The 22,190-nt window shown below is 40.6% G+C and overlaps 1 protein-coding gene across 11 annotated transcripts in view; it reads left to right on the top strand.

Moving 5' to 3' along the window:
- Positions 1-22,190, top strand: part of CTNND2 (catenin delta 2) — a 525,796-nt gene that overhangs the window by 311,071 nt on the left and 192,535 nt on the right. For all 11 annotated transcript variants that reach the window (XR_014175415.1, XM_081953365.1, XM_081953369.1 and 8 more), the window contains exon 8: positions 2,152-2,346. Coding sequence is in view for 10 of the 11 variants with exons in the window: in XM_081953365.1 (XP_081809491.1) it covers positions 2,152-2,346 (195 nt within the window). In the remaining variant the exon portion in view is untranslated. The remainder of the gene's footprint in view (positions 1-2,151; positions 2,347-22,190) is intronic.

Below are 22,190 nucleotides of genomic sequence, written 5' to 3'. Positions count from 1 at the left end.
CAGAGAAGACTATATTGCCTTTTTTGTTTTGCATATATGAATCACCAGTTCCTGCTGGTTAATGTAGAGATGAAAACAGAAAGGAGCAACAGTAAAAAGGGAACCCCCACTCTTCCAGAACTCTTGAAATTTGGAAGCAATTACTCACTTGATGCATTTGATCAATCAGAAGTTTTGTATCAATTGCAGTTTCTAGGTCAAATAGTAGGTCATTTCCAAAGTCAGATTCACATAGAACGTATTGTAGTCTAGTCTAGTCGGGCAATGATCAGGACATGAGTTACTATCATGATCCAGATAGGGTGCTAACTACTATGTTAGCCAAGCTGAGCAAGTACTACCGTAAATATGGTTTCCATGTGCTGTTTAGGATTCACAAGTCGCAAACCAAGTCTTTCAGAATTGTGACTCCATTAGAAGTAGATATTATAAGATTGCTGCAACTCTCTCTCTATGATTTAATTTGAGCTTGTTTTACCACCATTCAAATCCCAATAGGTTTTAGATGCTCATTTTATTCAGAACTTCAGTGGTATCTTTGGTTCAGTTTAGGGTTGGGATGAATGACTGTGAACATATGGATGAAAACTCATCCTGGAGTAGCAAATGATCTTCCCCAGTATTTCATTTGAATGTTAAATAATTTGAGGGAAAAGTGCATGAACACAGCATTTTTCTTTCCCTTAAGAAAATGTGCCCTATCCTTATATATAGGCTGTTAAGAAGGGCTTTTGCCTCTTTATTATATCTCAGGATATATATTTATATCTCTTGTATAAGTTTATTATAACTACAGGATACAGATCCTCTCTCCAAAAATGCAACTCAAAACAAATTGAGAAAACTTTATTGATGAGAGATTACATCCAGGAGTTCTGTTTGCTGCAAAAGTCTTAAGTCTTAAATTGATAGATGGCCTTGCCCTTCTATCACGCGGAGTGGAATTCCTTTCCCTGAAGTGATTCTTTTGTGGACGAAAGATTGTTTCTCCTAGATTATGCTAACAGATGATCATATAATTAATCCACTGATTTTATTTACACCAAATCATTCCCCAGCAGAAATCTCTTTCCCTGTTTTTTATCTACTGTGGAAGATATTCTTTAACTTGTTCTGCTAGACCCATGTCCCTGCAGTAGCTTCATTTCATCACTGTTTAATGATTTGGATCCAGACTTTCTATAAGTGGAATTTCATTCACAAAGCACTTCCCCTGGAGGATAGAGAATGTAATGTTTGTTTTGCTTTGTTCTGGTTCTTGCAACTATCTGTGCTAAATGAGAAGCTTCTATAGAGGGCTGGGGAACCATATTAAATGGGACTGTTTGTAATGAAAGAGGAATAAATGAGAATTGCCTTTATCCCCCTTTCTTTTATTCTTTATGCAAATAGAACTGGAGTTGTTTTAGAGGAAAAACAGATTGAAATTAGCTTCGTTTCAAAGTTTAACAAAGTATAGGCAGTAATTTTGATATTCATTTGAGTGTTTGCTCCTTCATCTTCTAGAAGGTTTCATTGGTAGAAAGCTATTCTGTTTTGGAGGGGGGGGGAAATAAACCTAATTGCAAATGCAAAAAAGCCAGATTTGTGCAACAAACAGAATGAAACTGGCTGTGTCCTTGCTGATCATTATTAACACTATTTTATCAGTTCCCAGGATCTTTTACATTGAGTGGCACTTCCAGTTTTTGATCACTTTTTTAAACAAAAAGATAAATCCATAGACTTGATTAAGGCCTAAATCCACCACATTAAAGATGCTAACCTTTTTCCCAGCTGTTTTTTCAAGAAAAAGTAAGTGCACATGCAGTTGATGAAAAATAGAGAAGCTGCTGCTGTACAATATAGAAAAAACTCTCATGTGTAGCCACTCTTGAACGGCTTTGTTTCCTTGAAAGTTTAGGTCGTCTTAACTGTAAGCTAATAAACCTGAACTATTACTGCCTTTTTGTATTATGTTTTTTTCTTATATGGAATATACCAATTTGTTTATTGTTTTAATTGGTTTGGGTTTTTAATTTTTTTTTCCTTTTACTTACCAGAAGTTTTTAATAATGAATTCTTAATATTAATAATATTTTAAGCATATCTCTCTTTGTAGATGCTCTTTTTTTCCTCTCATAAAGTTTCTGATATCGCTTTATTTTGCAGCTGGATCCCGGGCTTCATACACAAGTCAACATAGCCATCTGGGCTCGGAACTAAGGGCACTACAATCTCCAGAGCATCACATAGATCCTATTTATGAGGACAGAGTGTATCAGAAACCGCCTATGAGGAGTCTCAGCCAGAGTCAGGGAGACCCTCTTCAACCAGCACATACAGGCACATATCGCACTAGCACAGGTAGGTGGAAATGCAGATTGTTTTGCTTCTTGCCTGGGGGTAGGTACATTGCTTTGAATGATGATTAGCTGTTACAAATAAAGTGATTGAATTCACATGTGAAAAAATTTAAAATTGTAAGTGCATCAATAATTCCAACAAAGTTGTCTATTTATATTTATCTTTGCTGTCTAGCATTGTTTCCTTGATTGTTAATTTGCTGAAGGTGCATAGAACATGACTTTGTCATGTCATTAATAGATCATTTACAATGGGATTGTTTAATAATTTGGAGAATGGGCAAATTAATGAGGCATTGAGCAATAAATTCCTTTCCCACTTCATTCATACACACACAAACACACACACACACACACAGATGCATGTGTTCATCCATTTATTAAATTTTTTCTGTCACTCCATGTAAAGTAGTAATGTATTACAGTCAAACTTACAGAACCATTGATTCATTTGAAATGCATGATCATATATCAAACAGGCTGGTATACAGTTCTTAATTGGGAAATGTTCACTTCAGCCATGTAAAATAATTCTATCCTATGTAAAAAAAAATTACAACTCTGTATGTAAAAACAGTAACCAAATCAGTAATGGCAATTAATATGTGAAAGAATCTGACACTCATACCAGTCGAAACCAAAACTGTTTTTATATTAACATAAAGAGGATTAAAGTTAGACATTAGTGTCCTATTATTCTTTTTTTTTTCTTTATATTGTTGAAATTTGCTCTCAGTTCAAAGAAGAGCATTTGTAAAACTAGAAGCTTGGTTTTATTCTACTACATTCCAAACAGTCTTCTCTGTTGGAGACATATCTCTATGCTTTCATTTTTCTAGTCTTGATCTTCATGCTTTCTACATATGGCAGTTCAGTAGGTGGATGCAATCAATCCTATTTTTTAGGTAGGCTTGGATATCTTGGAAATTTCTTCCTGAAGGTTGTTAGTTTAAGTATAGTTTATAGTTCTTCCATGCTTTTCAGTCTCATGATTTTTCACAAATACTTTAGCAATCTCCCCAGAATTGTACCCTCAGTATCATACTGAGTATTAATATTCCAACTACCCCATTGTACAATATTTGGCATCCATGTTTTTAGAGTTTCTTATCAGCATGCAGGGAAATAGCCTCTTTGTTGTGCTTGATTCCTAATGTTAGAGTAACCATTAAAGTCTCCTCCTTACGTTATGTCTTAATATGCTAAACATGTATCTCAAAAGTAAAAAGCTCAGTACTAGGAGAGAGGAAGCAAATTACAACATCCTGTTGGAAAATCAATAAACTTGTTAGGAGCAGTAAGAAATTAAAAAGTTTGGTTTTTTTTAAAAAAAAACATTTCTTATTTAGTTTAGGCAGATGTAGCAATTAAGACATTCTTCAGTCAGGGGTCCCAGTCACCAGGACTATTCCTGATGGTTGGAGCAGCCTTTTAAGATGGAATGGCTTGGGACCAGGGGCCAGATCTTGAGATAAATCTCTCCTCCTGAATACACATGTTTGTAAGTCAAAATCTTAAGCCATTCTTAATGAAGTTGGAGAGGGATGGAGATAAAACAAAGGCCTCCAGTTATATTTCTAGCAAAGAATTTTAAATCCCAACTTTTCTAAGAGAATATTACAGTTGATGTTGGATGTTCTTTTTTTCTGTTTTCCTTTGGATTTTATTATGCTTTTGTTCTCTAATGTGCATAGAGATTGTTATTAGAGAAATGAAAAGAATAATAACTTAATCTTGCTAATGTTGTCTTTACACTTAAACCAGCAATTATCTTCACTAATGATAAACTGTTATTGAGCAATTTGCTTGTTATGCCTGAAATAGCTTAATGTTTGGTTTCAGGCAAAAATATATCATATAATACAATCTTTATTATTCCAAAAATATAATTTGAAACGTAGTAATTGATACTACTTTTCATAGCACCCACCCTCAAATTGCTACAAATTTGGTATTGCTGACAATAAGGAATGAATGTATTACGAGTGTCCTACATTGATGACTTAGCAGTTCAAACAGAAATATCTATCTAACTTCAGTATTATGGATTCTTCTGTTGAAATTTTGATCGCTTAGTTCACATGTCTGATTTGTGTCAGTAAATAAAGATTAATAGCTGATTTTAATATTTTAACAAAATTAAACTTACTTAGACCCAATATGATGATTTAGAATCTATTAAAGTTTATTTCTGCCTCAGCAAATCATTTGATGCAAAAAACAGAGAAAGATATATGTAGTACATAATTTCAAACTGGGATGATTTTTGCACTGCTGTATAATATGTAATCAATGAAGTGCTATATGAAAAGACTATCAAACATTATCCAAGCTGACTTTTCCGTTTAAGTGGACAGTGATAATAATGAAGGAAAGGAAATAGCTAAACTTTTCTATATTTCTGTTATCCATTTATTACTGTTAGCAAGATAAATAGAACATATATTGGTTACAGAGAATAACAGATATTCTATAGCAGGGTTCCCCAACCTCCGGGCTACGCCCCACTCCTGCCCCTCCCATCTTTTGCAGCGTTTTCGGCATTGGTCGCTTCCGCTGATGGTGGGCAGACACTCCCTTAGCTCCAGCAAGGTTGTTTTGTTGGAGTCCCCCCCCCCCCCAAACTCCTGGGCAGGCAAGACAGCTGGCAGACACTTCCCTGCTCGGCCCGGGGTTCCCTTGCGCTGCAGTTGGAAGGCGGAGAGGGATGTGGACAGGGCGCCCGGCTGTCGGAGCGGAAATGGCAGCGGGTGATGTGCGTGAGGGACCTGCGGCAGGCCCGATCCAGGCAGCTGGATGCTCCTGTTGCTGGAGCTGCAGGGCCCTGCTGGATTCGGGGGCTTCTGCTCCTTGTGCCATGCTTTGCAGCAGCCAGAGCCCCACTGGGGTGCTGGGCTGCCCGTGTGGCTTCTCCCTGGACGTGGCCCGGCTCCAGCAGCACTTCCTGGCCCTGCAGTGCTCGCTGCACCCTGACCGCTTCAGCTGCCCAACGCAGGTGGGAGCCAGCCGAGCACAGCTTCTTGAAGCAGCATGCCACTCCAATCACACAGTCTGGGGATTAAAAAAAAGACAGTGAAGAGCCCTGGCCCAGCACACCCGCCTCCTATCAAAACTTTTCACCACCATTTCAGTGGGCGTGGTTTGATGATGGGGTCATGTGACTTGAGTGTGCGTAAGTGACGTCTAGTTGGCCATGCCCATTCAGTCACATACCCCCTGCCATTTAGCCACGCCTACTGAACCAGTGGTAAAAAAATTTGAATTCCACCTCAGAAGTAGCTATTAAGATGAACTGAATACTGAGTGTATTACAAACCGAAGGGTTATTCAAAGAGGTAATTTAAAGATCTGTTGCATTTTTCTACTAACTCACTGTAGATGATTGAGACTACTTTTGGTTTTAACAGTAACAGTGGTTTTTTTCCCCCTAATCATTAAAGCAATGAACCACAATAAATGTATGTGCTCTGTTTTCATTCTTAATATAATGGGATATTTTTAAAAAATCACTGTTGAAAGTGGAATTATTTTTCTCTGAGATGCATGCTCTGAGGGTTCCAGAAATTAGTTTTATAATCTGGACAATAATAGGTTTACAAGTGATATAAGAAAATTAAACTTGTGTGGTAAACCATATTATTGAGACATCTATCATCCACTCACCAAATGAGAGGTGGAGGTTATTCCTCCTGCATAGTCTATTAACTCTTCTTTCTTAAGTGATATTTTGCATAATGTTACTAAAGTTTTAATTCAATTTACAAACCGTGATAATTACAAACCTGGAAAAAAATAAAGAACCACTTCAAATCAGGCTTGAGTAAAGTCCAGTTTCTCCTAGGCCAGTGATGGCGAACCTATGGCACGCGTGCCAAAGGTGGCACGTGGAGCCATTTGTCAGGGCACACGAGGCACTGGCCAGCTGAGTTCAGCCTTTTTTAAAGCCATTTTTCGCCCTCCCCAGGCTCCGGAGGCTTCATAGCAGCCTGGGGAGGGCGAAAAGAGCCTCCCCCGCCCTCCCCCCCAGGAGGCCCTCCAGAGGCTTCATGAGTTTCTGTGAAGCCTCCGGAGCATAAAAAATCGGCCCTACGGGCAAACCAGAACTTCAGGAACTAATTGTTGGAGGACTTATTAAGAGCTCCGGAGGCTGTTAAAAGCCTTGCCGACCTCCAGACAGCCCCCAGTGCCGTTCTGAGTCACGCGGCAACCTATTTGGATGGTTTAAAGTGGTGCAAAAATTTATCTCGGCCGTTTCATTGCCGCTGCCTGTCTCAGCAGATTGCCACTGGGAGGGGTTGCCTACGCAAGGACCTTGCTCTGGGGCGCCAGGCAAGTCCCCCCCTCCCCATCAACGACAGTATTAGAGCAGCTGCAAGGTGTTTGGCTTCCCAGCCGGCCATACCTTGCTTAAAATTGGCGCGGATCTACAGGCATTTCGGAATCGTTTAATGGACGCCATTTTGACCTGCTGCAGCTCATTTTAGTACTCCCGGATAGAGACCAGCAGATTGGACTCAGCTCAATTGCTCTTCTAGTGACAACTATCCTGCACTGTTGGCCTGACTGTTTCAGCTTCGGCATGGCTTCCACCAGCGCAGCAGAAGACATAGCTTCAGCAGGTCCTTTCTCCCCTAAATGTAGCAGGCCAGGGCCTGCAAGCAAGAGGGTGGCTAAGGGGCTCCCACCTAAAGGAAGCAGTCCATAGCTAAGGGGATATCTAAGGCTTCTCAAAGATTGGCAGAGAGGAGCCAGAAAGCCTTAGAAAAACAGTTTCAAAAGGCTCAGAGGCTTGCAAGGCCTCCCTCTCCTCCTGCAGAGGCCATATCTGGGCCCCCATTGCCTCCTCCCCTTAGGGACATTTCTGCATCCCTGGCAGAGGAAGGGAATTACGATTTGTCCTCAGAACCAGACCCATCCAGGGTGGCCCCAGAGTCACCTTGCCCTTCCCTGGGGGGAGAGTCAGTACAAGGAGACTGTTCCCTCATAGAGGAGGAGGGTCCCCCTCTGATATTACCTAGGCCCAGGACCAGTTGCCCAGCAAAGGACCAGGAATGCAATATGTCCACTGACATGAAGGAGATCATCGCTAATGCGATATCTCAGGGAATAGCCGAGGGCATGAGACAGCTAGGCCAGGGCCTCCCACACCAGACGAGACCCAAACAGTCTCGAAGGACTGGGCTGGGAGATCATTCTTTCCAGCTTCTTTGGTTGTCAGCGAGGAGTCCAAGGCAGAGGAGGGGGTCAGAAGGCTCCAGATTTGGATGTCTTTTTTCCTTAGATTTCAAAATGTAATTGAGGCTGATGATGAAGACTTGAGGGACATTATGACAAAATTATTGCCTGAATACATCAAAAAAGACAGACAACAGTTGGGGTGGGATATTGACCTGGTCTATAGAGTAAACTCAGCATATGCCAGAACACATAACGTTCCAAGGGAGGTCCACATTAAATTTCTCAGAAAGACTACAAGAGATGAGATTCTGAGTGCACAAAGGGGGCAAGTATTAAAATACAAGGATAGAGAAATAGCCATGCTGAAACAAATCCCAAAGAAAGTTAGAGATAAAAGAAAAAATTATTCACTTCTAGCGAAGAAATTATACCAGAAAGGGGTGTGGTTTCGGTGACTTCTGCCAGAAGGTATGTTAATATTCTGGGAGGACACTAGAGTTAGAATTAACACAACTATGGAGGCTGAGGCCTTCATGGAAAAAAACAAAGTCCTTCTGGATAAATCTGATGACACTACATGGGATATACAGGACACGGGAGGTGCTGGAGCCTTGCTGGAGGGGGGAGAAGAGGCAACATCGAGAAAACTTAGATCACAAAAATGAACTAGAAAATCTGTCTGATATAAAATGATTGAAATCATTTGAAGATAAAAGGTTAAAATATGCTGACAAAATATTATTAAGTAGTAACAATTTAATGTATTAATAAATGAAAGTTATGAGAATGGGGGGGGGCATTTCCTGCATAATGTAACTGTCAAAATTTGTACCTTATCCACCATCCCTTTCCCTGATTATTTTTTGTAAAAACCAATAAAAATTTTGTTTGGAAAAAAGAAGAAGAAGAAGAAGGCTCCAGATTTGTCTGAGGATGAAAATCCTGCTCCTGATCCACCCGCCTTCTCTAGATTATTCAAGCCCTCAATGTTCAAGGCCATCCCCACCAAGGCCAGGGCCTCTTCCATTTAGATGGATCTCCCAAGGCAGAGCAATAAGGACTCCACAGAGCAGAGGAATAAGGAGCCCACTGGTCCCCAGGCCCCAGGGGCTGGGCTTTTCAAAGAAAATGCTCCACCCCAGGAGGTAGTACCAGCCCCTCAGTTGTTCTTGGATGTGATCCAGTGCCAGTGAGCGCAGCCGGGATCAATGGCCAATCTGAGCAGGGTGGACAAGAAGCTCTACTCCATGGAGAGCAGTATAGAGGATCTTTTAAAGCTTCCTCTGGTGGATGACCCCATTGTTGCCTTGACTTCCAACTCTGTCCTTCCAGTGGATTTGCTGGAAGGCCTTAAGGCAGAGGATAAGAGGGCTGAGAAGGCCTGTCATAAGACCCACCTCACCACTGCGTGAGCTATGAGGGCCTCTTCCTCCTCCTCTTATTTTGGCAGGGCAGCCCTTTTCTGGCTCCATAAGCTGCAATCTAAATTGTCAGCGAGCGATACTAGACTGCGACAGGATGTCAATAAGATTATGCTGCAGTCGAGTACTCTGCTGATGCTTCACTCAACGCCACAAAATTTTCCTCCAGAGCCTTAGTCTCCAATGTAACATAGCGCCACCTGCTGTGGCTTAGATACTGGCAGGAGGACATGAAGGCAAAGTGGAAACTCGCTTCCGCTCCCTTCAAAGGGGGAAAGCTCTTCAGGGAGGCCTTGGATTTGTTCTTAATTGAATCTAAGGACAAACACAAGGTACTCCCAGCTGTCACCGAGAAGCCTGACCGCAAGGGCCAATCCTACTTCTGCAGGCAGACCTTTTGGAACACAGATCCTCCAGCCACCTCTGGAGGATTTAACCATTCCTATTCCCAGACACAGGACTGTATCCAGGACAGGGCAGCAGGGTAGTCATAAGTCCTTCCAGGGCGGGTATTCTAACCGTTCCTTTCATAGGAATAAGTGACCGTCACCGGTCCCCTCCCATAGGGAGTCAGCTTCAACTCTATGCCGACCAGTGACAACGATGGACACTTGGGTCTTGAGCACAATCCGCCACAGACTCACCTTAAACTTCCTCTCAATAGCCCCTCGGACCTTTGGTCATTGTCCACTCCCAAGGTCAATGTACAAACGCCAGCTAATGCTGGCAGAGATCAGACATTTGCTCGAGATAGCAGCCATAGAGCAAGTTCCCGCAGGCCAAGAATGGAGGGGGTTCTACTCCATCCTCTTCCTGGTACCCAAGTCCTTGGGAGGGGTGAGAGCCATGCTGCACCTCAAGAAACTCAACATCTGGCGTACAAGCGCTTCAAGATGCAATCACTCCAGACCATCCTGGGTTGCATCAGGCAGGGCGACTTCCTGACATCAATCGATCTAAAGGAGGCATACCTGCATATTCCCATTCATCCAGAGCATCGCAAGTTTCTGAGGTTCCAATTTGCAGACCAGCACTTCGAGTACAAGGCTCTTCCCTTTGGCCTTTCATCGGCTCCCAGGACTTTTACCAAACTTCTGGCCGTTGTCGCTGCATGTCTTCGATGTCGTCCAGTGAGACTCATTTGTTATCTGGACGACATCCTGCTGATATCATCATCCAGGGAGCAGGCATGTTGGGATCTCAGCATCACCATATGCATGCTCGAACAACACGGCTTTTCTGTAAATCTGGAGAAAAGCCACCGGTTGCCAACCACCAGAATCCAGCATCTGGGCACAATGATCGACTCCAGACTCTGCAAGGTGTTCCTCACATAAGAGAAAATGGACAGCATCACATCCCTCGTGCGTCAGATCCGGAGGTCCAGGTCGGCGCCTCTCGTCACGTTAGCCCACCTGCTGGGGAAGTTGATCTCATGCATCGCAGTGGTCCCCCTGGGCATGGCTGCATGCACAGGAGCTTCAATGGTTCCTGCTTCTGATTCAATGGCGCGAGGCCAGCAGCTCCAAGAGGGTGGTGAGCATTCCTCCGCAAGTGCTCCAGTCACTCAGATGGTGGCAGACAATGGTGCTGAAGAAGGGATCCCTCTTCAAGGAACCAGAATGCCTGGTCATAACAACTTGTACAGCTGGGGCGCCCACCTACAGACACACGTGATGCAGGGCAGATGGTCTCCGGCGGAGCTCGCCCACAACATAAATTGGCTGGAGCTTAGGGCCACCAGATTAGCCCTGTGCCACTTCCGGCGGCTCATCAAGGGGTCTCACATCCTCATATTGACAGACAATATCGCCACCAAGGCCTACGTCAATCACCAGGGTGGAACTTGATCGAAGGCCCTGATGTGGGAGGCAGAAGCCCTGGGGCAGTGGGCAGAATGCCATCTCCAGTCCATAAGGGCAGACCACATTTCGAGAGAGGAGAACATGACAGCGGACTGGCTCAGCAGAACGACCATCAGCAATTCAGAATGGCGGCTTCATCCGTCGCTATTTCACCAACTGACCCAGAAGTTTGGCCTTCCGACAATAGACCTGTTCGCCAGTCCAGAGAACACATACCTCCCCCAGTTATTTTCAAAATTCCAATGCTCCAGTGCAGAAGGGACGGACGCTCTTCAATGCCGCTGGCCTCCTGGCCTGTTATACGCCTTTTTGCCTCTCCCACTGATCCCTCAGGTGATCAGGAAGACCTTGCTGGAGGGAACCAAAGTACTGCTAGTCGCCCCACACTGGCCAAGGAGGTCCTGGTTCGTCGACCTTATCAGCCTGTCAGTGACCAAGCACTGGCGCATACCTCAGGAGCAGATCTCCCTCAGCCAAGGGGCCATCCTACACCCGGACCCTCAATGGCTCCAATTAGCCGTGTGGTACTTGAGGGGGAACTCCTGAGGCAGGACAGCTTCTCTGACAAGGTCATCCACACCATCCAGGAGACATTCTGCTGTGCGGATCTTTAACGCAACATGGACTATTTTCTCCTCTTGGTGTCACTCCCATCACATCAATGCCACAGCAGCGACAATTCCACAAATCCTGGACTTCCTCCTGGAATGGATGGACAAGGACCTCGCCCCCAACACACTTCAGAGGCAGACAGACACCCAAGGGTTCGCAGTTTCCTAAAGGGGGCTACCAACCTACGCCCTCTGATGGTACACCGTTACCCAACTTGGGACTTATCGATTGTCTTGCAAACCCTAACATCGCCACCATTCAATCCAATTCACTCGGTTAGTCTACGGCATTGTCATTCAAAACTGCCTTTCTTATAGCTATCACTTCAGCGCGTAGAATTTCGGAGCTAGCCGCGTTCTCCGTTACAGAGGACCTTTGTGTTATACATTTGGACAGAGTCATTCAGCAATTGGATCCAGCATTTCTACCAAAAATTAACAGCTTATTCCACAGAACGCAGGAGGTCATCCTCCCCAACTTCTGCCTGCATCCCGGTCATCCCAGGGAGCGTGTCTGGCACAAATTGGATGTGCGCCATGCTGTGCGGGTATACAAAAAGAGGACAGCTTCTTTTCACAAGTCAAAATCATTCTTCATATCATTCCAGCCCACCTCAATGGGCAGGAGGGTATCATCTTCCACCATAGGTCGTTGGCTGCGTACGTGCATTAAGCTGGCTTACGAGCAACAATCCAGGCCTCTTCCTCCTTGTATAACAGCACACTCCACAAGGAGCGCCATGACTATGGCCACTTGGGCCACTCAAGTGCCTATTGAAGAGATCTGTAGGGCGGCTACCTGGTCTTCGCCGTCACTGTTCATTCGGAATTACAGACTGGACTCCTTTGCATCTGCAGAGGCTTCATTTGGAAGGAGAGTTTTACAGTGGGTCCTCGCGGGTCCTACTAACCAGGACTTACTTTCTTCCCACCCTGGGACTACATAGCTTGAGTATGTCCCATGCTTGGACACTCCAAGCAGGGCTAGGAGAATGACCATTGGCTTACCTGAATGGTTGTTCTCTACGTGCTGCGGGACTGTCCAACCCCGCCCTGGGGTCACCTGCAGGTACATGAATCATCACCTCCATGGCATAGACCTTACTCCTTACAGCATCCTTCTAGGTCTCATACCTTTGTTTTTTAAACTGAACCTCTAAAGGGAGCAGGAGACGTGGTTACACGAACTTTGAACTCAGTCCTTGGGTAGCAAGCTGAAGTTAACCCATGCTTGGACACTCCCGCAGCGCTAGAGAACAACCATTCAGGTAAGGCAACGGTCATTCCCTACTATAACTATCTGTCTATTTTCAAGAGTTTAGATACTATTTTTAATGATTAGTACTTTTATGTGATACCCACTGCAGAGGTGTTATTTTTGTGTGCCCAGAGTCACAGGGACTCTGTCTCTCTCTGTAAGAAATTGACATTGTGCCAGAGTAAAGGCCCCTCATTGTTTAGATCAGTGATGGCTATCCTTTTCCGGACCAAGTGCCCAAAGCGTGTGCATGCCTGAAGCCCTAAAATGCAATGCACACGTAGCCCCAATGCCTGCACCCCCTGCACTTGTGAGCACCCACATGCATCTGTTTGTGCATGCATGTTCCCCCTGCATGCATGCATTCCCCACACACATGCTCCCACATGCATGCATGCATGGCACCCCATACATGCGGTCCCCCGCACACACACTGTACATGCACAGCGGAGGCCTGACAACCAACTGGCTGGTGGGAGGTACGTGTGCATGCATGGTCAAGCTGAACTAGCGCAAGGGCTCCTGTGAGAGGGTGCACGCCATAGGTTCACCATCATGGGTTTAGATGGTGCTTTGAGTTTAGTTAGGAACTCTATAGAGGGGGCAGAATGCCTGTTGGATTCACTGGTAATAAACCTTGAGATCATGGTAATAAACCTCGATCCATTTGGTACCCTGTATCTGTTACATGCTCTTTAATAATTACTTTGTTCTGTTATATTCCATGCTGAGTTGAAATTCTGCAGAGAAGCCCAGGGATGGTATTTTAGTTGTCATTGCCTGTTTCCATCTGGACTGAAAAACCATCATTCATATTTAATGGGGCAAGAATGGGGGAGAGAGGAATAGTCTGAGTAAAGTTAAATACGGTCATCCACACTCTAGCCTCCACTTTCATGAAACCCATCTATAGTCAGACAATATAATCACAGTTAGGAATTTGAAGAGCTGATGTTTAAAAATTGGATTGTGCAAATTGGTGCAAAACTGGAAAAAGGGCCAGGTGGGGATTATAGAAACATTGTGTTATTGGCTCGGCCTCAAATAAATTGAGTATTGCGGAATTTAAGGGTGATGTAGTCCTCATGAATTTCCTACTGCTGAATGAACTACCTCAGGTATTTGAAACTGCTGGATTTTGTGGGGCATCTATGTTCCAAGAATGACTCTTGGGTCTTTGGACAAATCCCATAATTTTTTTCCTGATAATTGAATTCTAGTTGGTCTTCCTTGTAATGCTCTGCTAGTACTCTCACTTCTCTTTTAAGGCCAATAAGTGTTTTTGAAAGTTTTGCTGCATCATCTGTGTAGATTAGAACAAAGATGTGTCTTCCAGCAAGTGGTTAGCAGTAAAAGTTTGTGTTGTGGAGATGGCTACCATGGAGTTGATATAGAAATTAAATAAGAGAGGGGCCAATATGTCACCTTGTTTGATACCTTTCTTGGTTTCAGTGGCACTGGTGAGATGGCTTTAGGGGTTACATTTTACTTGTACAGTTGATATGTAAAATCAGTTTTACATGATTGTAAATAATTGTACACTTGAGGAGGCCTCTAGCTTTCCCCAAATTTAATTCAGGATATCAAATCAGTGCTGCTTTGAAGTCAATGAAAACAGCATACAGGAAGTTTGGATTGTGAAAAAAAAGTACTTTTCATTGAGATAGAGTACTAAGCATTGATCAATAGTGAATCAGCCTTCCTTAAGGCCATTTTACTCCTCTGCAAGTGTTTTCTTTTCCAGTCAGTTCTAGAATTTCCATTGTACAGAAGGGCAGTTAGCTGCTTGAGTTCATTCCCATGTGCTGTAAGGATTCTCATCTATAAGTCCTATATCGTACCTGGGTGATTTCTGCTCAGTTTGAACGTACTGTAATCTCTAAAGCCACCAGAATCTTTTTCAGAAACAAAGTAATAGGTTTTCACTTACATACATACACACACACACACACACATACACACACACACACACACAGCTGAATTATTAGCATCTGGCAGCACATCCAGCATCCTATTCATGAAGAGTTAAAATGTTCTAGCCCACAGTCTTAATGCAAGTCAGGGAAATCTGGAATAATAATGTATTCTACAAAGTTGCCCAGTTGGAGCATACCAACTGCTGAAGCAGTATCTGTCAGCTGTGCTCTGTGATGGACCGTTCCCCTGCTAACTTGAATAGACTTTAACTCTCTTGGCAGAGCTGGTAAGAACAGAACACGATGTAGATGTGTGTTCTTATTTTGCTTGAAAGTACTAAAAGAATACTAATAGAATAAAAAATCTGGTTTAAATATATTTCAAATGTGATACATAAGATATTTTCCACAAGTGACAACCCTCCTTGGTTATTGATGTTAAAGTAAATAAAACATTGATGACTTCCAGTCTGATGTAATTTCCTGCTAATCTCCTATAATTAAAATATATAATGTAAAAAGAATCACTAATTTTCATTTATTAGACACTATTGTCGTTACTGCCATGTGATTTTGCAGCTTCTCCATTGAAGATAATTAGTTTTGCATATGCAATGTAATCCTCATACCATTTAGTATTTATAAATTAATTTATCTTTTTAATTTAATAAAAAAATGGAAAAGTACATATCAAACCTAAAGATATTTTTAAAGACTGATTCTCAGTCTCTTGGCCAAGATACGGTGCAAAATCCACTTTCCTTTTACATATTAGTTCATTTCTTGTTTCAATGTTTCTGTTTCCAAACTGAAATCAATTTCTTTAATATTTAGTGGTTTATCTGCTATTTAATATTAAAGAACAAGGAATTATTTCATGTGTGTGAAAATTGAAACAGAAAAGGCTATGGAAAAGCTCTTTTTTTCTTCATAATTTCTCTTTTTTTCGACATTAGCCTTCACAACTCCAAGTATAGCAAAACAGAATATAGTGATTTTTGGGAGGAGACGCCCTGATTAATCACTTTTAATATACCTATCTAAATTTTTCACCTATACCAGTGATGGTGAACCTTTTCAGCACCGAGTGCCCAAACCGGAGCAAACATGCATGCGTGTGCATGTTTGCATGCCGTAGCACCGGAAATCCAAAGACCAACTTGCTGGTGCACACATGCCTGTTTTGGGGAACATTTTCCAGGCTATTCTGGCCCGAAAAATGGCCTGGAAACGGCCTGTAAAACGGCCTATTTTCAGGCTGTTTTGAGGCCGTTTTCTGGCTCTCCAGCACCCACAAAGACCAGTTGCCCAGAACCAGAAGAGTAGCTGGCAATGGTGCATGTGCCCACAGAGAGAGCTCTGTGTGCCACCTCTGGCATGCGTGACATAGGTTCGCCATCACGAACTTATACCCTTTTCAGCCAGTTGTCTAATATGTTTACTAATAAGGTGCTATAGATCCCTTCTATCAAGTTGCATAAACATTGGAAGACTTTAAAACTACATTTTCAAAGCTTGCAATAAGACTGCAATAAAACGGCAGAAAAAATGCAGTACTTGATTAATTTATAATTAACTATGTTAAGGCTTCCTGCTGTTTTTCTTTATATTGAGATCTTGAAAGTGTCTTTTTTTTCTTTTGCACATAGCTATTTAGTTGTCCCACACTGAAGATGTTTATCAGAATTATAAATTAAGTAATCTAGGAAATATATAAAAAGGGGGGAACCAAGGGGCTACCTTTGGAAAGCCATCATGTAAAAAGGGATTTGCAGTCTCCTTAGTGTTCATAATCTGCTTGGTCAAACAGCACAGCTCTCCCACTTGAAAATGTGCACTGCTCTCTTGTCACATATCATTGGTCATTCTTGAAAGAATTGCTATTAGCTGTCTCAGCTGAAAGGCCACACAAGATAAATGAAACTTGGTAGTACCTGTCTCTCCCATCTTTTCTAGTTTCCACCTGCATTAACAGCAGAAAAAGACTTCTCCAGCTGATGAACAGGGAAGATTTGCAATGGGAAAAAGAGTCAGGCTCTAGGCCAGAGTTTTTTAACCTTGGCAACTTTAAGATATGTGGATTTCGATCCCTAGAATTCCTAGAAGTCCACAGGTAACTTTGGCAACTTTCAGAAACACTGTGTGTTACATGAACATCAGAAACTGCAGAATACAGGGAAGTGTTCAAGAAGCAAGTGTTGGCTGTTCTTATCCTTCTGTACAAATATTTTTATCATTTTCTACTATTTTAAATAGGTAAGAAGAAAAATTATTTAATTTATAAAATTATTTAATAATATTTTATTTAAAGACTTCCCCAACCTTCCCCCCCCCCCAACAAATTGCACTTAATTTCATTTTTAAATCTGTGTTGTGAAGAAAACAGGATCAACTTTTCATTTAACTTCTTAATTTCATAAATTATTTTGTTTATATTCTTGCTTTCCACTGCAAATATTTAAGTGTATGGAAGCTAATTATGCTGGAATTATTGTTAATTTATATATTTGGTTTGGTTTGTGACAGTACAATTAATAAAGTTTATTAAAGTTTATTAATAAAGGTAAAGGTTCCCTTCACACATATGTGCTAGTCATTCCCGATTCTAGGGGTCGGTGCGCATCTCTGCTTCAAAGCCGAAGAGCCAGTGCTGTCCGAAGATGTCTGTGGTCATGTGGCCTGCATGACTATACAGCAAAGGTGCACGGAACGCTGTTACCTTCCCACCAAAGGTGGTCCCTATTTTTCTACTTGCATTTTTACATGCTTTCGAACTGCTAGGTTGGCAGAACTGGGACAAGTAATGGGAGTGCACTCTGTTAGGCGGCGCTAGGGATTCGAACCACCGAACTGCCAACCTTTCTGATCGACAAGTTCAGCATCTTAGCCACTGAGCCACCGCATCCCTAGTACAATTAATATGGAGTTGTAATAGCCTTCTATCGTCTTATGACACTTTGGATTCAAATGTTTAAAACACAGTTATTCTAATTCTATTAATATGGCTTCAACAGATAGTTCCACTGATATAGAAACAAAAGTGGGAAGGAGACATCACTTTCTAAATACTGTCATTATGGCAAGAAGTCTGACATAATTGAGGATGTTTATTAAGCAAACCCTCTGTAACTGATAAGTGTATGTAAGTACAGGTAGTCCTTGACATACGACTTTAACTGAGCCCAAAATTTATGCTGCTAAGCAAGGCACTTGTTAAGTGAGCTTTGCCCCATTTTATGACTTTTTTTGCCACAGTTATTAAGCAAATTACTGCAATTGTGAATCATGCAGTCATTAAGGAAATCTGGCTTTCCCCATTAATTTTACTTGTCTGGAGCCAGCCAGGAAGAATTACAAATGGTGATGACATGATCCCAAGACAGTGCAACTATCATAAGTATATGCTGATTCTCAAGCATCCAAATTGTGATTATGTGCATGAGGTTGCTGCAACCGTTTTAAGTGTGAAAAATGGTCATAAGTCATTTGTTTCAACACTCTTCTAACTTTGAATGGTCACTAAATAAATGGTTTTAAATCAAGAGCTACTTAAATACTGCATCTACTTTCTAATTAGTGGATGCAGGCAATGGTAGTCTCTAGATTAAGGATCCTATCTTAGTTAGTATGACTGAAATGATCTTAGATTAAAACAACTTTATTTACATTTGTGACATATTTAATAGAATTAGGTTGAACTAACTGGTACTCTTCTTGCTGTTAGGGAATGCTTCATATAGCATAATGCAATGAAACTGGTATCCTAGAACAGTATTTTGCTTGTGAGGGCCTTTGAAAAATACATGAATGTGAGATACTTAGTTTATATTTGTTGTTTTAACTAAATTATATAATAAAGTGAATAGATTTGAATTGTGCAATGTTTTGCATGAATATGGAACTGAAAGTTATTTACTGAATGTGATTTTAAAAAGTGTACAATGTAAGTAAAGCATAAAAGAGAATACATGAATGCTGTATTTTTCACTGCTTAAAAGTATGACAAATATTTGTGATGGGTTTTTGATTATTTAATGAATGTATGGATAATTGTGTAAGAAATGCTTTGATATTAGAAATATTTTGGGGGGGGTGAAGATAAGGCCATATTTTGGGCTGAGAATCAGAATGAGAACTATTAGATAGATTGTATGGTGTAACAAAGAACATGGATCTGGAAACTAATATACCCAAAACCAAAGTAGTTATGTTTGACAGAGAAAAGGGAGTGAACAGTTGAATGCTATGTATGGAGAAAAACTAGAGCAAGTATTTGTATGTCATAGTTGAAGATGGGGAAAGAAGATGATTTAAGATATGCAAATACTGGCAGAAATGATAGTGGGTAGCATATGATCTGTTACAAGGAAATGGTGCTTATTAACAGAAATACATATATGTTTGTATAGCAGACTTTTGCTCACTTTGATATAAATATATAAATGAAACTAGATGCATCATAAAAAAACTAAAATAACCATTGATGCAAATGTTTCTTTTTAATTCTTTGTATATACATACAAATCTAAAATTCAACTACAGAAGTAATTAAGGGTTGATCAGATATAGGTCTTCCATATTTCTGGCTTATACTATATAGTTCTCATCACAAAATAACAAAACAAAACAAAAACGCATCATAGCTGCCATTTATGCAGCTACCCAAATCTGACCGGAGAAAGCTATACATGACTTTATTATTCCAAATCACCTATCCTTGATAACAAACATATCCTCTGCAAATCTGCTAAACCATGTTGATGAAAGCCAAAGAGTATTATATATCTAATATCATTAAGTGATTAAAAGGAACAAATGAGGCATAACTATTCTTGACAGTAAATAAATTAAGCATGAAATACTTTTGAGATCCAAGGTTTGTGCATAGCAATTTTCATTAAAGAAATTGGAATATTTACACTTCATTATAACAAACCGTTCCTAGAGCTTTTGCTTTATTGTGTTTCTTGATTTCTTCTTGGGGAGCAAAAACATGAATTCTTCTATTTGAAAAAGTCAATAAATAAATTAATGGTAATTGCAACTCAATAATATTTGCATATCCATGTAATTTTTGTATTGTTGGATGGAGTTATATTGACAATTTAAAGTAAAAAAAAGTTTTAATAATTTAATACATTAGTTTTTTAAGTGCCAATAAAGGGGAAAAATACCCTGGAAAAAAGGGAAAAACAAAGTAATGTTTTTCTTTAACTTTTGATGATGTTGCAGGTTTTAAATATTAGTTGACATGAAATAAAATGTATTAGTCACTTCATGAACTACTGCAACGCAGGGTTGTCAACAATCTTCAATTTGTAAAAAAAATGTAAAATCTGCAAAGCACAATAAAGCAAAGAACAATAAAATGAGGTATGCCTATAGTCCTGTAGTCAGTAGTTCTTACTTGGGTTAAATATGCATAGATAATTATAGGGGAGAATGCATATGTTCAGCGGGGTTTTTAGTTTGGATGTGATAAATGTGAATTCATTGAGCTGAGCTTTCAATACAAGGAAATGCAGACATATTCTGTCTTAAGTACCGCTGAGTTCAGATGAATATGCTTAGAACTTCAAGTTCTGTTCAGTCAGTGTACGGCCCTTTGGGGTCCATGCTTAGAAGCACAATGTCCGCTATGGAAAATCTCCACGAGGGATTGTTCCACCAACTGTAGAAATTGATATTCAAGAAAGTCTTGATGGGTAGAAGAGGTTCTCAGTGGCAGAGATAAAACCTCTATATGAGGAGAGAGGGGTTCATTCATTTCCGGTAAATATGCAAATGCTCACCTTTGGAAAATAAATACTGTAAATCTAAATTATATATGTGACAGGATAAAGGATTTGAGAAAACAAAGAAAGAATGAGACTAGGAAGAAATTTTAAATACATTATCTAAATGTGATCATAAGAACCCAACTCTAGTATTTATTTTTAACTAGTTTATTTATTTTATTCATTTAGCATGTTTATTACTGCTTCCTATGCAATTCTCACAAAACATTAAATACAATATATTACTAACTGTATATTTAGACGTAACTTAGACTTGGAATGAAGAACACCAGAAAATCCTTTAGGTTAGACTGGGAAACTCAGATTGGATAGTTGAAAAAATATTCTGAAAAAATCTATAATAAATTATATCCATATCATTGCCAAGAATATTACATACCACCAGGATATAAATTCTAGTCCTGCCATAGAGGTGAAAGACAGCTGGGTGACTTGGGGCCATTCACTCTCTCTCAGTCCAGCTCACCTCAGAAGAGTTGTTGTTATGGGGAAAAAAGGAGGAAAGAGTATTAGTATTTTTACTATCTTACGTTGAATATGAAAAAAATGGGATGGGAGAACAAGCCAGACGTCGCGACGACACAATGTGCGGTCTTGATAGTCCGAGACCGCTGTTGATTCTTTTACCTGCTGCATGGTCCGTAGGGACCTAAACTGTCCCGGAGAGACAGTGACAGGGAGAGAAATCCTTGCTGGTCTCAGGGACACCGCAAAGTTCCTGATTGACCCAAGGGAAGTTCTCCAAGCCGGCGGTAAACAGACAGCCCCCAGGTTGACAAAGTCGGAGATGGCTCTGGAAAGAAGGCAATGAAAGTGAGTCCAGCTGGTGAGATTTTTTTTTCTTTGAGAATGATTGCCCAAAGATTTTTTTTAAAAAAGATAAATTAGTCCTTTAAGCAAAAGAATAAAGCAGTGAAATTTATCTTTATTGGACTGCCTTAGAAAAAAATGGGATACAAATTTAAAAAGTTGAAATTGAGTTTAATTCAAAGGAAACTTACATAATAATAACAATGATGGTGGTATAGTGTGTGTGAAAGCATACACACTGATTCTACATAGTGACACAGAAATATAAAGAATAGTTCCATTGGTAGTGAAGTTACAAGCACACTCTTGTCCCTGCTCATTTTGCAACATATGCTCCATTAGTAATTTGTAACTTTCTAGATACACCCTTTGCTTCTAAAGAACTCAGTGGTGAATGGAATCAAAGAATATAACCACAAAAGGAAACTGTGCCAAAAAAAAGTATTTCATCATTAAGAAGTTATTTTTAATTGTACTTTGTGTAGCTGACAGCTGTAATTTTAATCCTATTCTAGACTCAGTGTATGGTATGTGTATATTTTGTTTTGTTCATTTATACCTTCCTTTTCTTCCATCATGAAACCACCCCTGGAGCCTTTCTAATTCAGAATTCTTATTTGAAGGATTCTCCCTCCCTCATTTTTTTTCTCCCCCTCTTCCTTTCATGTGCACAATATGAAGTCACTTTAGATCAGTGTGTCTTATTAGTTTTTAGAATCCAGTATTTAAGCATGTATTTGGAATAACCAATCCTTGAATATTTTTCTTCTTTTTAAAATTATAGGACTTTTTAAACGTATGTTACCTGATCTTTTATAAATTTTTCCCCTTTAAAATTGTGTTAGTCACTATGACACATAGGGTGATTCTGTAATGAAAAGGAAAGCCAGTTTTTATTTTAAACAAATATATTTGTGCTAAAATAGTAGCTAGCAACTCTTTTCTGTCAGTTCTGAAAAATCAGTTACATCACAGGGCAAGTCTGCTA

The sequence above is a fragment of the Natrix helvetica genome (genome assembly GCF_964273705.1).
Source record: "Natrix helvetica genome assembly, chromosome: 4".
Classification (NCBI taxonomy): domain Eukaryota; kingdom Metazoa; phylum Chordata; class Lepidosauria; order Squamata; family Natricidae; genus Natrix; species Natrix helvetica.
This window is presented reverse-complemented; position numbering and strand designations above follow the sequence as displayed.